Source organism: Cariama cristata, unplaced genomic scaffold, assembly GCF_000690535.1.
Source record: "Cariama cristata isolate BGI_N322 unplaced genomic scaffold, ASM69053v1 scaffold14630, whole genome shotgun sequence".
In the NCBI taxonomy this organism is placed as follows: domain Eukaryota; kingdom Metazoa; phylum Chordata; class Aves; order Cariamiformes; family Cariamidae; genus Cariama; species Cariama cristata.
The window spans coordinates 118,849-134,092 of NW_009593116.1; the positions used below are offsets into that span (position 1 = coordinate 118,849).

Consider the following 15,244-nt stretch of genomic DNA (forward strand, 5'->3'; position numbering starts at 1 on the left):
AACTACATTTCTTTTTCATCTGAGCTAATCTGCAGTTTAGTTTGTCCCTGTTTCTTCCCCAAAAATGTCTGTCAGGATTGAAAACTTTTTCTTGTAACCACTACTTGAGGTTTCTGTAAAATGTTTTCTTTCCTGTATCCTCAATGTAGGTTTGAGATTGTTGAGTGTTTCTCTAGATCCACTGTTCTTCACTAAGCAGAATTTTTCAGTCAGGAACAATCCACATCACGTGTAACTTCTTATACTCAATTTCCAAGTGCAAGTGTCCCAACTTTCAAGAGTTAAGTAAACATCTCACGATTAACAAAGAGCAACTTGAATGCCTAGAGTTAATACACTTCCAAGATCTGTGTTTGTCCTCTGCCAGGACGTAGTGCAAGAAACGAGCCCCGCCAACATAAGGCACTTACCTACGTTACGCGAGAGGGGGCAAGGGCGAGAACTCCTGTAACATGCAAGTCTAGAAAGAGTCTCACTGGAGAAAACCTAAGATCTCGCAGACCCAGGGTGCGCTGCCACTTCACGGTGTGCTGTGTTGTAATAGAGTCTGCTGTGGAACAGGTATCAGATCCTCCCATTGGCAGCCACTTCATTAATCTTTGATTTTTGATGATCGTATTTCACAGAAACAATAAGGAAAAGCAAGAGGGTTGCTCCTTGGATAGCGGCCAGCAAAAAAAAATAGTAGTTTAATTGGCAGCCATTAATATTACCTAGAAAGAATCGGAGAGAAACATTAATAACCATTATACAAATAAAAATGTCAATCCCTTCAAGCTTAAGTAGTGAAGACTTTTCTGCAAACCATGGGCAAAACCAAACCAAACCAAATGACATTTCCATCCGACAGCATAGTTTCATTTTTTTAATTATCCAGAGCAAAAGATGAAACTTCTGAGGAGGATGCGCACAGTACAAGGATTGCTTTCTTTTGTGCTTCAACACCTTAAACCAAGTAATGTCCCTGAAGAAGCTGATATGCTGTCACTACGTGATCTCTTAGAAAAAATTGCTGGAAGCTCCTCCTACCACTGTAAGAACTTTGTGCAAAGAAAGACTATATACATATAGCAGTAGGCATGCTTCATGAGAGTCAAAACAATTTTAAAAGGCTAATAATCTTCCTTTCTTCCCCCTCTGCCCCTGTTTTTTTTGTGTGGTTTCTTATGCTGCAAAATTGCAATGCTTGCTGACTTCGGATAAAACAGCTAAAAAACCTTAATATGTATTTTCATATACGTTTTACTTTCTTCATAATGTAAGCAATACAGATCACTTATAAATTTTTGAGGAGACAACTCATTTCAAAGGCAAAAAAGAAAACATCCCTGTGCTGTGGCCACTATATGGACCTGAAAAAGAAATTTCTGTGAATAAAGCCCTGGACTGTAAACTGTTCAGAAACAGCTCCCAATGAAATGCACCATTTAAGATGGAAGCAAAGCTACACTCATACAGGCTAGTAACTTAAGGCCTTTACCATCCTCACCAGATATACTTTCAAGGAGTTCGGAAAATACAGTGCAGTGATAAGGCTTCTTTTTCAAGGAAAAAAAAGAAAGTCTCTTATGTTTTACAGCTTAATTGAAACAGGTAGAAGTATGATTTTTTTTTTGTACTACCTATACTACAGACTCCTCTCCAGCAGCCTTTTCAGCCCTGCTTAATGCTATATAGTCTTTCAGCAACTGGAGGCCCATACCTCCCTTCTCTGTTAAGTCAAAGATAAAATAATAAGAATCAAAAAATTAATGCTATTAAGGAAAAAAGTTCGGCAACTCTGGAGATATAAAGAAAGCAATTACTGAGATTTTCTCTCAGCATTCTTTTGGAACAAAGTTTAAAATTCATTAAACTGTGGTTTCTTTTTGGTTCAATTCACCTTTGACACTCCCTCAAAGTTTTTATAAATTAGTGATTTGTACCACATTAAATAATTTTACATTAAGGAAGCTCATTGCTAAAACATTATTCCTCAATTAAGAAATGTGCACTAACTATTGCTGTACTTCCAAGAACAATATTTTGTGGCTCATTTCCAACACGCCACATGAGCCACAGCCAACTGGACCATTACGATTATCAAAAAGGTTAGAGAGAGTAAAAATAGTGAAGTATACATCGATCCTAACAAGCTGTTCATGCAGCATGCCTATAAATGTTCAGATTAAATGACTTTAATTACTGAAACTTGAGATTCAATTAAATTAACTTATAATAAAATGCAATAAAATTAAACAGAGTCTTTTCTTGACATTTAAAATACAATATACATGTGAATCTCCATTTCAAGAGCAGACGTTTAAAGAGCAGTAATTATCCTTTATGAGATGGGATATTAAACCCACGAAATCCCAGGTTTTGTCAGAGAAATAACAGTCATTTCAAAGGCAGCAACCAACACTGAAGTGCCAGCAGAGAGTGAACTTTCTCAGTAGATTTTGGAGGCAGTCAGTTACCTTAAATGATATCACAACTTAGCATAAATAGCAGAAACTTGGTGCACGTACTCATAGGTATTCTACAGCATCCAATGAAAAATTCAGAAGTCATTCATTCATAAAGACGACTCCTGAAAATCCCTACCCTGGAAGACCTAAGTAAATTTTAGATGTGAATTTGATAACTTCCAATAATATTATACCAAATGAAAATTGAGTTACAAACAGCTACTGATATAAACAGTTAAAATAGTAGCTACTATGGATGCTATAAAAGCACCCACTGAGCACTTCAACCTTGAGCCAGACGTATAGCTGCTGAGAAGGAACCATTGTGTATCAAGTCTTTGGACTAAGAAAGGTAGAAATACCCGGTTCTGACAGCTGTCCAAAGGACAATCCACTGAGCTGAGTAGTTTATTCAAAACAGTGACCAATGAGTCATGAAAGTTAACATCTTCCAGTTCTAGCCAACTCTGGATATATTTAGCACAACCTAAATATTTTACAAGACAATATTAGGCACTGTCTTCTTGTAGGCTGCTTCAGAAAATAAAAGCAAGAGGTTAAAAAAGCACCATCAAATATCATGTATATTAATTTATATGAATGTATTATCCTCCTATTGAGCCCTTATTAACTGAATTATCTCTATATAGAATTACAGAAAAAAATGCTCTTCTAATTTTGAGATTGACTGGGGGGAAAAAAGCCTCAATGTGATTAAATTTTCATTTGGTGAGGCCACTTCCATAAAGTTAAGGCTACTTGTCATATTTTGCAATTTCTTAAAGAATAACTTATAAACCAAAGATGATTTGTGGCATACGTACTGTTCCAGATAACATTACTTTTTGGTACCATGCAAATCAAGTTTAAATGCCAAATTCTCTCATACCAAATTTAAAGTAAGTTTAGGCTGCACTTTTAAGCCGTGTATACACAGTAGGTCTAGCATACATTTTAAGAACTTTTCACACTCCTTCTGTTGGAACTAATTAGCCCATTGAGTTGAAGTTAAAAATAATTAATGGCAGCGGTACCATTTTCTGAAATTCCCAAGGTGCCACCTACTGGGGCCAATAAATATTTTTAACTTCAACTGGCAATACAAAGCAGACGATACGTCGGACTTTAAGAGTATAAATAGCTAGCATACAGAAATGCAAAATTAACTCATGGTAAATTTGATGAAGTCTCTTGAAACTAGGAAGCTGAATAATCACTAAGAGAGAGATGAGTACATTTTACTCCCCATAACCACAGAATGTAATTTCAGTACTTTATACCAAATATATTCTTCTTCCACATAAAATTTAAATATTTTTTACTAAAATACAAAGACTTGTAAGTAATCTCTAGTGATGAAATGCAGTAACAGCTAGGCAGGCAATTGACAGGCCTTACAGAGGCAAAATACCACAGGCATGTTTCCCAGGTTTCATGAGGACAATGTATCATTTTGCATAGTCACATTATTTCACATGTATATGCAAGTTGAAACTTTAACAAAACAGTAGAAAAATTTATATTTTTAAAATAATAACTGTGCTAAGACTCCATAGTTCCACACGCTTAATGTTTAACTGCTTCTGAAGGAAGCCTTCTACTTTATAGACTATGAATACACTGAAAATAACTTACCAAAATCCGTGTGATTACTCATCCAGCCAATTTCTTTAATAGATACCAGTGCCAACAACCCAGAGCCAACAAATGATCCAATCCCCGAGAAGAAAAAAAACAGCCCCATAATAGCACTCTGCATAGATTTGGGAGCAGCTGAATATGCAAATTCTAGACCTGTATTAAAAGATTAAAAAAAAAAAGCTATTGAAAGATCTAAGAAACAATAGTAGTTTGTTCTAGTTTAGTGTTATAGAAGTTACAGACGTACACCACTTCTGGTATGTTAAAGACCTAAAACTAGCCTTGGATTTCAGGAGACAGGGAATTGAGGTAGTGAATCCCTATCAGCTCCCAGTTCCTTCTAATTTCAGGGGAGGTTCAGGCTGGACATTAGAAAGAACTTCTTCACTGTTAGAGTCGTTAAGCATTGGAATGGGCTCCCGAGGGAGGCGGTGGAGTCACCATCCCTGGAGGTGTTCAAAAAACGTTTAGATGTGGTGCTTCAAGACATGGTTTAGTGGGTTTAGCAGGCATGGTGGCATCAGGTATACGGTTGGACTTGATGATCTTTGAGGTCTCTTCCAAACATAATGATTCTATGATTCTAATTGCTTTATGAAAGTAGATAAAGGTCATCAATATATCTACCCATTAAATGGACAACAAATATATCAGACACACATTTTGATCTTATTAATATTACATGTGTAAAATCAAAAAATCTTCTGAGGCAGCGTATTCATTTTTCTGTCTAAAATTATCCTCAAAGAAATTTCTTAAACTAACTCTAACCTGGCAAGTTCCATGTGCCCCATTTCACTTGTTTCTATATTGCCTATCTGTTGTGCAGTATTTACAAAGCACACAGCATGCCCTGCTGAAAACAAAGTACTCAGGAACTGAAGGTCACTCTTGCATTGACCATGAACATTTATTTCTCACAGACTCAGTGTCTGTATCTCCAAATGTGCAGACAGAGAAATTAGTTGTAGTTGGAAAGGCAGTAATTAGTTTTAATTTAATTTTGATCTAGAATTCTCTGCGCTCATTGCTTGCTAGCCTATTCTTTTTAAGACCTGTAGAAACGGGACTTCAACTTTAAACTATCCTTACTCAAATTTCAACCAGTAAACCCAAGAAAAACGTACCAGTGACATCAATTTGAAAATCTGTGCTACTGAATTTGAGTACCAACAGAACACTCTGGGTTAGGCTCTGCCTTGCAAAGACTAATGCCCATGATGAACTCTCCTTTTTAGAATAATACTCCTGTCAAAAAATCAAATGGGATTATTCACAAGAGACAGTCAAATACATTCTTTGCAGAGCTTTTTCTCTGACAGGTGAATGCTTGTTTCAAAACAGTCTGCTTCGTACTGAAAATTAATGCTACTTCATCTAACACTTTTCTTGGTAAAGAGAGCATTATAGACCTGAAAACGGCACAAATCTTATGCCTTGCATAATAAAGGTATGCCTTATTTACACCATTACTGGTATTTGACTTCTGCTACTCCAGACAGAGTTTAATACAAATACACTGGCATTTCTTTTCAAGAAAAGGCTTAACACTTCATGCTAGATAGGTCAAATTGCCTGTTGTGAGGGAGGAACTTTGTTACTGTAAAAGAAACAGAATTATACGTTCTCACTGATCTAACAGCATTCTGTACTGCCACCTGAGAAATCTCTGATAATCAATACACTGATTCTCTTTTCCTTTGTAAAACACATTAGAATGTGCCAACAGCAACCTGTCTGTGATTCTAGAAGGGAAGTGAAACAGCCTTTGTGCAACTCAGCTGTGTGGGTTCCTGTAAGTTCAAACTGTAACAACAGAATTGCTACAGAGATGGAGACGCATCTGCAAATGGTGAAAGGGAGGGTGAAGTTATATTTATTTTGAGAATTAAAACCTCAAATTTTTTATAGGCTTTGGCACTAATATAACAATTCAGATTTTTCAAGGAGTATTTATCTGGCCAATCTCACTTAAAGAAAAAAAAAAAAGTAGACTACTCCCAGGATACAGTAGCTTGTTTTTTAACCTCTTACTAAGTTATCATAGCTGCCACAAGTCTCCAGAGTATCAGCCACACTTTGGTCACCAGTCTTGTACATCCTGTACAAGTTAAACTCAGGTATATCACATGAAAGGATCTGGCCCATTTCTTCTTTCGTTCACGTGAGACATATACTGGATGAGTGTTACTGCTGGAAAAAAGATCTTAGACTCAAAACAAAAACCAAAATGGGTGTAACACTATGCACTTTTTGCAACAAAATAAAGCATGTTTCTAAACTTGAATAATGTTTCCAGCAACCCTAATATTTAATCTGGCATAAAGAATATAAAATCTTTTCTTTGCCTTCAGAGGTATTTTTGCCTTCTGGCAGTCATTGATAATGATTTCATGCTACCTCAAACAAGCAGTTTTGAAATTAAACCCCCTAGTTGGTGTTGTCATGTGAGATTACGATTCCCAGTTAAATAAGGGTGCTTTAAGAGGATTGACAGAATAATACAAAAGATTAATGCAATGTGTGTCATCTTTTTAAAGGTACCTCAAGTGTAACTAACGTGGCTTAATAAGAATATGCTTAGTTTTACAGTAAACAAAGAAACAAATGTATGTTTCTGGTCTTAGGATATTTAGTCCCTTTTTGTTCACAATAAAAGTTTCCAAATCACTATAGTCTTGTAACCATTAACACTTTGCTTATTTAAAAGCTGAATTTCATAGCACAATAGATGCCTTTATCAACTTTTAATATCAAATGGGTAAAGTATACTCTATTAAGTCTTCAGAGGCCTTCTTAAAGACACTAAGAGTTAAGTTTAGGTAACAATGAGAACGCAGGAAAAAAAAGCTTTGTAAAACAAATCAAATGAAAGAGTAATACAAAAAGAATTAAGGTCTGCATAGAATTTCTGGTTCAAAGAAAGAGAAGCATTTGCATTTTTCCTAACATTGACTAACAGTTTTTGAAGTGATAAAGTTGTTGATACAGACCCAGCAAGTGCAGAACAGCCGAGTATTCACATATGAATAGTGTAAACCTTAAAGACTACTTCTCAGGCAGAAGTCCACTAAAGCAATTCAAAAAACCAACCCTCAGTTTTGGAGTTCAACAAACAGAAAATGCATCAAGTCCTTGACCTTTCCACAACCTGCAGATAGGCTTGTTATTTTTTCCTTGCAAATACCTATAAACTAGTAACAATGTCTGACAGAGAAACAAGAATGTGTAAGACAAAAGAAATTAATTTATTTTTCCATGAACACTTGCATTTCTGATAACTCATCTGTTTATCTGAGTTCAGATTTAACTGGTACAATCCCTAAAATTGTAACCAAGGGTAACTTATTTTACTCTTCTGATAAAAATGCTAAATACAGCCTTAGTTTTAGTAAGTAACTCAATTAAGCAAGACTTCCAGACTTCCACCTTCAGATTTATATGTGTTAGGATTTCTGATGGCTACTGTTCACACATAATGAAATGTACTGTAACACAGGACAGCAATGACTATGCAGATACATCCTCTAGCAAAGGATACATATTGATTGCAGTGCTAAAGCATACTTTCCATTTAAGAATCTGAAGTATTCAGCATCTTGGCTCTTAGTGTGCTTTAAAGATAATGAACTCTCCCCACATCTTACTAGTCATTTATTGACAGAAATTAATTCAAGGACTTGCCTATACATTGTGGGGGGGAACAGAGGAGGAACCAGGAATGGGACCCTTATCAAATATCAGACAATCACCTCAGACCTTCAGCCACTTGATACTTACAGGTTCATCTACAATACTGACTGCTGCAGTACAAAAAGTGAAGAACTAGGATTTCAGCTTGTGCAATCCAGTAGGACCTTATGTCCAAGTCCTGTGATTACTGTCACAAGAATTTGTGCTAGGTGCTGGTTTCCACGTACGTGCCGTGTGCATGCATAGAGCTAACTGTTGGAGGATGCTGCATTCACATTGCAAATAGGACATTCCCCACAACAACCTGCCGTGAGACATCAACCTACCATTTCCAGGAAGGAAAGAGTACACTAGTGGTGCACTTCAGTGCAATACACACAAGACAGAGCCAACATACTAAATAACTAAGGTAGAGTTTAATACGTGATGGATATGCCTAATTCTTCCAGTCACATGAAATCCCAGGCCAGACAACTGGAAGAAAAGCTTAGAGCAAAAGAGCAGATAGAAAAAAAAACCCACAACAAACCCCACACTTTCTTCTACTTGCCAAGCAACCCTACCACCTTGTTTTATTTCCTAACTGTGATGACAGCAAAACACACGTAACTAGAAACCCGATGGAGCAGAAGTTCTGTGTTCCACTAAGAGGGGAACAAATGGGCCATGTGACAGCTGGGGCTACCACCAGCAAGATCTTACAGAATTAGAAAATCTCATTTTAACCCACTATGCTTGCCCAGCCTGAGGAATGAAAGTAACCTCCTACAAGGGAAATGAAATCAGGAAATTCTGCCATAAGGAATCAAAGAAAGAGAGCTCTATGTAAGGCCAGTTTGAATGGATGATCTTCAAAGTTCAATATTCTGAAGCAGTATTTCAACATATTAATAAGTAACTACAGTTAAGCAAATACTAAATTATTTTTAAATCAAGTTACTGGAGGAGTTCCAATATATTACATCAGGTAGCTCTGCAATTCTATTTAAGTAGTTTCGGAGTAGCTACTTCTACCATCATGAAAAGTTTCTCTTACTGGCAACTAAGCTTTGCCCCCAAGCACTAGATATGTAAACACTGTGCTAAGACGTTCACAATAGCATTTCACTTGTTTAATCATAGTAAACCAGTGTTAGGCATACCACAGTGACAACACATAAGTTGTCTGTGCTTTCCTCCTGCTAATGAGCCCTGCATGTATACGAAACAGACCAGAAAATAAGATTTTACAGTCCTATTCACCCTCTCCTCCCACTTCACTTTCAGCTTAAAAATCAATATGATCACAGAGCTGTCCACTACATCACACAGAACAGCATTAAGAAATTTAAGATCTCTTGCATTGGTTCAAGAAAGGCAAGATTTGAACAGTTTTTCAGTTTGCCTAGTGTCATATTGAAGAACTAAAACAACCATAGAAAAACTGATCTATAAATAAAGCAGATAAAACTGTATAAAAAATTCATTATTAATATTTGCAAAAAAACTAGATCAAGTGTCACATAACTTTTATTTCAGAGATGTAAAAACTCAAGTAACATGAATTTAAACTGGTGATAAATCATTCTAAAGACAGTTTATTTCTTCCTTTTTCCCTCAGAAAGGTATTTCCACTTACTAATTGACTTTCTAAACTGTGAGATCAGTTTTTAAGCCAAAAAAATTACAAAGCACCAATTTTATTTGCAATTCAGAGCAAACAATACTGCATTAAAACTATTATTTAATATACAATATTGAAAGAGCATATTGTTTTCCATTAGGGCTTGCAAATATCCAATGCTAACTGAATGACACACAAAATATTTTAAGTGTTGCTCTGCTGGAAATTCAGTCACGAAAACATATTCTTACATAGCCAGTTTTCAAATGTGAAAGACAATTGTGTGTTTTGCCACTTATATTAAGTTACATTCTATAATATTGTATTTGGGAACATTAGAGCTTATTTATAATGACTTCAGAAGTAAATATTTCTTTTCTAAGAATTCATCATTTACAATAGATATGAAAGTAGATTTAAAACACACACTCTTACCTGCTATACTTGCAAATATTTCACTGAATCCAATCAGCACATATTGAGGAATCTGCCACCATATTGGCAAATCTGCAGCATGATATGTAACATTTCCAATTGTCTGATTAATTGTTTTAACCTTTACAATTTTCAGTCTGTTGCTTTCCAGAATTCCTACATGGAGGGGAGGGGAAAAAAAGATTGACCTAAGATGCAAACATTGTTTCTTCATATTAAGAATTAAATTAGGATTCAGTCCTGCATTCCAATTACAAATTATAAAATAGGAATATGTATTTCCTTATTTCCTAACACAAAGCATTTCAGAGTACTTTTGCTATTGTTATTTCAAGACATACAATTCTTCTGCCATAGAATTAGTGATTATGTTCTTATTCAGCAGCAATAATTATAGAAATACTTAACCCTTTTCCAGATGGAGTGGCTGAGAGCTTTCTCACACAAACTATGTTGGGTTGTGGTTTTTTTTTTAAAGCCAATCTCATTTTCACAAACTACTACTTTGCAGTGTTAAACCACTGCATCTCCCACCATAGTATTAATAAATTAGAAACCATTTTGCTTACCAAAATGGCTACACTAGTCCTGTAGAACTATGAAAACCCTCTATGAATATAATGATGACATTTATATGACACTTATCATCCCAAGAGATCCAAAATTTCATTAGAGCTTCATTTACAAGCAATACGTTGCATAGAAAGTACATCATGTAGAACGAAAAATAGACATGATAGTGTGAAATACAACCATTTTTAGCTTGCTCAATGCAACAGTTTAGAGTAGAAAGTGAGTATCAAATAATGCTGTAGGTTTTTTGTTGAAGCTGCCCAGATTAAAGGATTTGCCTCATTGTTACATAAAACGCACAGAAGACACAGTTAATAAAACTTCCTGCTTCACCCAGAAAGGATGTCTATAAAAGAGCTCTTGATATCCTTGGAAATAAGGTGGATTTATTCATCACCAATTCAGAGGAGCAAGACCGAATCAGTGACACTACTTCGTACAATACGTGTTACACACACGTGGACTCCCACTTAGGGCCTGTCAACTTCCGTTTCTTTTTACTGATTAAGCCAAGATCTGATCTAATCTTAGGGCACAAAATATCGCTCTTGTTACAAAAAGAAATTGTACAAGTCTTAGATGACAGACATGATGCTTCATGGATATCATACCATGTACAAGTGATTATGTCTGCTCCCTTACTTCTAGTTTTTTCTTTCCTAGAGGCAGCCAAAAGATGACATGGATATTTAATATGATGTTGGCTGAAGCTATTGACAGCACTTTTCATATAAACAAGCACAAGCAATTTCTAATGCACCATATAATATCTGTTCTCCTGTTTCTTCCCAAATCTGTGACATACAAACCTCAAGGGAGCCAACCAGATCACCATCTCTCTGCTAAGTGACAGTGTTCTAACAGAAATGATTGATGTTTGCCAAAACCACCTCATACCATGATATGCAGTTTCTTACTAGTCGGGGGCGTGGCAAGAGACCCAAGCTGGGAAGAAAGCATGAGGAAAGCTCCCTGTAGTCCCTAGATGTAGTCTGTAGGCAAGGCCACAACTAAACAAGAAGTTCTAGAAATCACATGCTTAAGGGTAACATTGTATTCCATCGTTGTAGGGAGTTAGAGCCAGAGCTCTGACAACCAGACTGAGGAAACACACATTAACAAGCGACTTACAAAGTACTTTGAAAAGGATGGAAAGCTGCGTTTGTGTAACCCAAGTTTATTCACTCATAGCAGTTCACAATCTGTTCACAGTACAAAATCTTGCAACAGCTCTATAGTCTAATCTTGAGACACAAGAGTTCTAGGGGAAAACAGGTTAGAATTACTCAAGTTTGTTTAAATACTACCTTGAGGCCCCAAAATGCTTCTTAAAAAGAGAGTTTTCCTTAATAACATCTGGTTTTGAGGTGAAGACTGTTCTGACCTTAGCACCTCTTAGTGCTAGGCCACCACATTTTCTCTACCATCCTTACTTTTTTTTAGGTGACTGCTTACCTATCTTATTTTGAAGTATCTTTCTTTAGCTCTTCAGTCACCTCAGTGCCCTCTGAACTACGAAGAGCTGATGTAATTAAACTAAATCTGGAATTTCTTGTTGTTTTGGTTTTAATATAGCTGACAAACATTTTAGAGTAGAACTTAATTAAAATATAAACAAAGCATTACAGTCAGCTAAGAACTTGGACATAATTTCATTCATATACATTCAACAAAACATTATTGCACCTCAAAACATCTAGTGATCTTTAATGTGTTTGATACTCTTCATAACATAAACAGATTTAGGAGGCATTTAGCCACATGGGAGCATAACTACAATATACCAAACTTTGCCATAAATTTATCTTCAAGGCAGAATACTTCAGAATCTAGAATCTATTGATTCTTTCATAGACTTTGATAGACAAGCTTCAAGTTTAACCTTACAGTTTTAGTAGTTAAAAGAATCTTAAGTTCTTGCTATAATTGTTTACACTCTATAAATAAAGTAGATTTTCCAGTTGAATAACCTTAAATACTGCTGCTCAGAATTTACGGTAAAATGCATGAAGCACAGCAGATGTTCATTAAATCTAATCAGTGGTATTCTCACACAGTTTATAAGATATTTAAAATAATCTACACAATCTAATAGGCAGCCTAAGTAGTGCCCACAACTAATGCCAGTTAGATAAGTAAGTTAAAATTGAAATATGGCACAAACAAATCATTAAGATACTTCCAAGATTGCAAGTTAAGATATTAACATCTTCATATGTTTAAGATTTTAATCAGTATCTTTCTCTAAGGCAGAAATGGTTGGAAGTAATGTTGTATTTTAAGAATATTAAAATATGGCTTCTATAAATATAATTTAATGAGAAAACAAAAACTTTACGAAACATATAAACCAACAGAAGCTTTCTACCCTGCTAGTAATAAATAGTTTCCTATGCCCCAAATTTGTCGCAACTGAAGCTCTTAAATTCATGTTACGATGAAGGGATGTTAAGTTACTCCAAAGGGTTATACTTTCCAACCAGATTGCAGATAACCACCCAAAGAATTCACCTTCTCAGCTTCTATTGTGGAAGAGTTAGGGGAGCATCAAACCAACAAAATCATGCATTACATTTGTAGGTGAACAGAAAACAAGAAAGAATTTGAAATTTTTAAGAATTCTGCTATATGAACCTATTCCCCAACTCAGTTATCATAGCTTGATATGCTTTTTTCCCCAGTACTGATAAAGACAGATAGCGTTGCTTTTGAATTCACTTATATGTGAGCCAGCAGGTTCTATTTAAAGTGTTGACATTTAACTGTTTTATATCATCTTCTTTTGCTGGTAGCAGTGTCTTAAGTAACATGGAATAAGAGAAACATTCCTATTTTAAGTTTAAATGACTTTGCTTTAAGAACTTTACTTGCCCACATACAAAGTGACCTTGGCCTAATGAGGTAATTATCTCTCTCATTGAAAGAAATCCTAATAGCCGTATAAAGTGTCCCTCTCTCTAAAATATAGGAGACTACCAGTGCTAAAATTAATTTATTTAATGCTATAATGCTTTATCAATATGTTCATTACAGTGATACTAGGTGAAGGCTATAGGTTCTATGAAGCATTGCTCAGGAGATGTTCAGTTCCACATCAGCAGTGCTTAACAACTTTAAATCATCTCAAAAGCAGCTGATTTATGGTTCGAACAAAGTTGCCGTCTTTTTCGTTTCATGCTATAGCTAAGCTATTTTACACTACAGTAATTCCCAAACATTAAGGAACATTAAGGGGAGAAAAAACCCAAAGCGGGAGGAAACTCTTGTTCAGTCATAACCTAACTTTATTATTTCAGATAAAGGGAAAGGATTTTAGGTAAAATTTCACTTTTTTAATACCTGGAAGTCAGACTGTATGAAGGAACATACTTATTTCTGAACCAATTTGTTTTCCAGGATAAAAAAATTTTCAAGATAAATTGTTAATAAATCAGGCAACATGGACTCCTACAATACCATAAAGTTTCTTTTAAGAGGACTAACAGCCGTATATCCAAACGCTGGACACTTTGTTCAGGCAACCCAAACACTGATCATGAAGCTAAGTCATTTGTTGAAGAAAATACAGTCAGAAAACAAAGAGTTCTCCTTCACCAAGCATACTAGAAAGCAACACTGTATATGAAAACCTGAACTAAAAGGTTGGTTTTAAAAGGTATGCTCAAAGTCTATTTCAGGCAGGAAAAGTAGTCCAATTTTACTGCAAATGTTCAAAACAGTTTAGTAAGTTTTTGGATATAATTTCTTTCATTGTGGGAAATGCACTCATGCAGGTGCATTCTAACTATCTCATGAAAAAGACTTCTGAATAATCTTGAATTAAAGATTCACCACGGGTTTTTTTAAAAAGGTTGTTGCAAGTAGCTAAATAAATAACTATGTAAGTAGATTTCAAAGTTGTTCTCTTACCTGCAGCAAACGAAGAACACATCACAAAGAACATTCCAACTGCAATCCTCTTCAGTGAGGACGGGAGCAAGCCATTCCTCTTTAAAATGGGGTCCACCAATTTATCTTTTAAGGGTATTAGGATCAGAATAAGCACTGCATCAAACATAGTCAACCAGGCTGCTGGAAACTGAAAGGACATATGACTTAAGTTAGCAATTTCACACTTAAGAGTTGATTTTTATTATTATTTTTACAAAGGAAAAAATATTTTTGAAGGAACACCCAGATCCAAAATAAACCACAGTGCATTGACAGATACTGTGAAAAGAAAAATACACGTGTGTAAAAGTTGAGGAAAACACTCAGCTATTCAGGTTTTAATTTAATTTGGCAGTTCATAATTCTGTTAGCTCAGAAGCACAAATGATTCCTCACCATAGTAACTTCAACAGTATTGCATATTCTCACTTTCAAGATGTGCCTCCAGCTGTGCTGAGGTGGGTGTTGGTTTTTTTGGTTTTGTGTTTTTTCATTTGTTTTTTGTTTTTTTTTTTTTTTTTGGAGGGGGGGTAGAGGTGTAGGAGCTGTCCACTGGGACTGAAGGACATCAAGTTCAGAGCAAAAAGGTTCTTTTCACAAAAACAAATAATACTGCACATAGTTCCAAGGAAAATGAAGAATAAGAAAATTATCAGGCAGACGAACAGAGTACTCTAACAAAACAAAATGTAGAACTCAGCAAAGATGTTTTGCAAAGGATTTTTTTCTAAGATCTCTAAGCTTCAGAGGGCTCATATTTTAGGTCCTTACTCTGAATTAATTTTTGTTAAAATAAAAGTTAACTATTTAACTAAAACTGTATGAATTCCTTTTGAAAGATGAGATGGCCATTAGCAGTACTGCAACATCTGAGTTTTTCTGCATACATCCTGAAATATGTTTAATGGAAATAAACCAC

The 15,244-nt window shown here is 35.5% G+C and overlaps 1 protein-coding gene across 1 annotated transcript in view; it reads right to left on the bottom strand.

Moving 5' to 3' along the window:
* Positions 1–243: 243 nt before the first annotated feature.
* Positions 244–15,244, bottom strand: part of SLC15A4 (solute carrier family 15 (oligopeptide transporter), member 4) — a gene marked incomplete at its 5' end in the record, with an annotated part of 30,126 nt that continues 15,125 nt past the window's right edge. Inside the window, 4 exons of the mRNA XM_009709166.1 lie at positions 244–713; positions 4,086–4,244; positions 9,823–9,978; positions 14,305–14,473. Of these exons, the coding sequence (XP_009707468.1) occupies positions 565–713; positions 4,086–4,244; positions 9,823–9,978; positions 14,305–14,473 (633 nt within the window). The remainder of the gene's footprint in view (positions 714–4,085; positions 4,245–9,822; positions 9,979–14,304; positions 14,474–15,244) is intronic.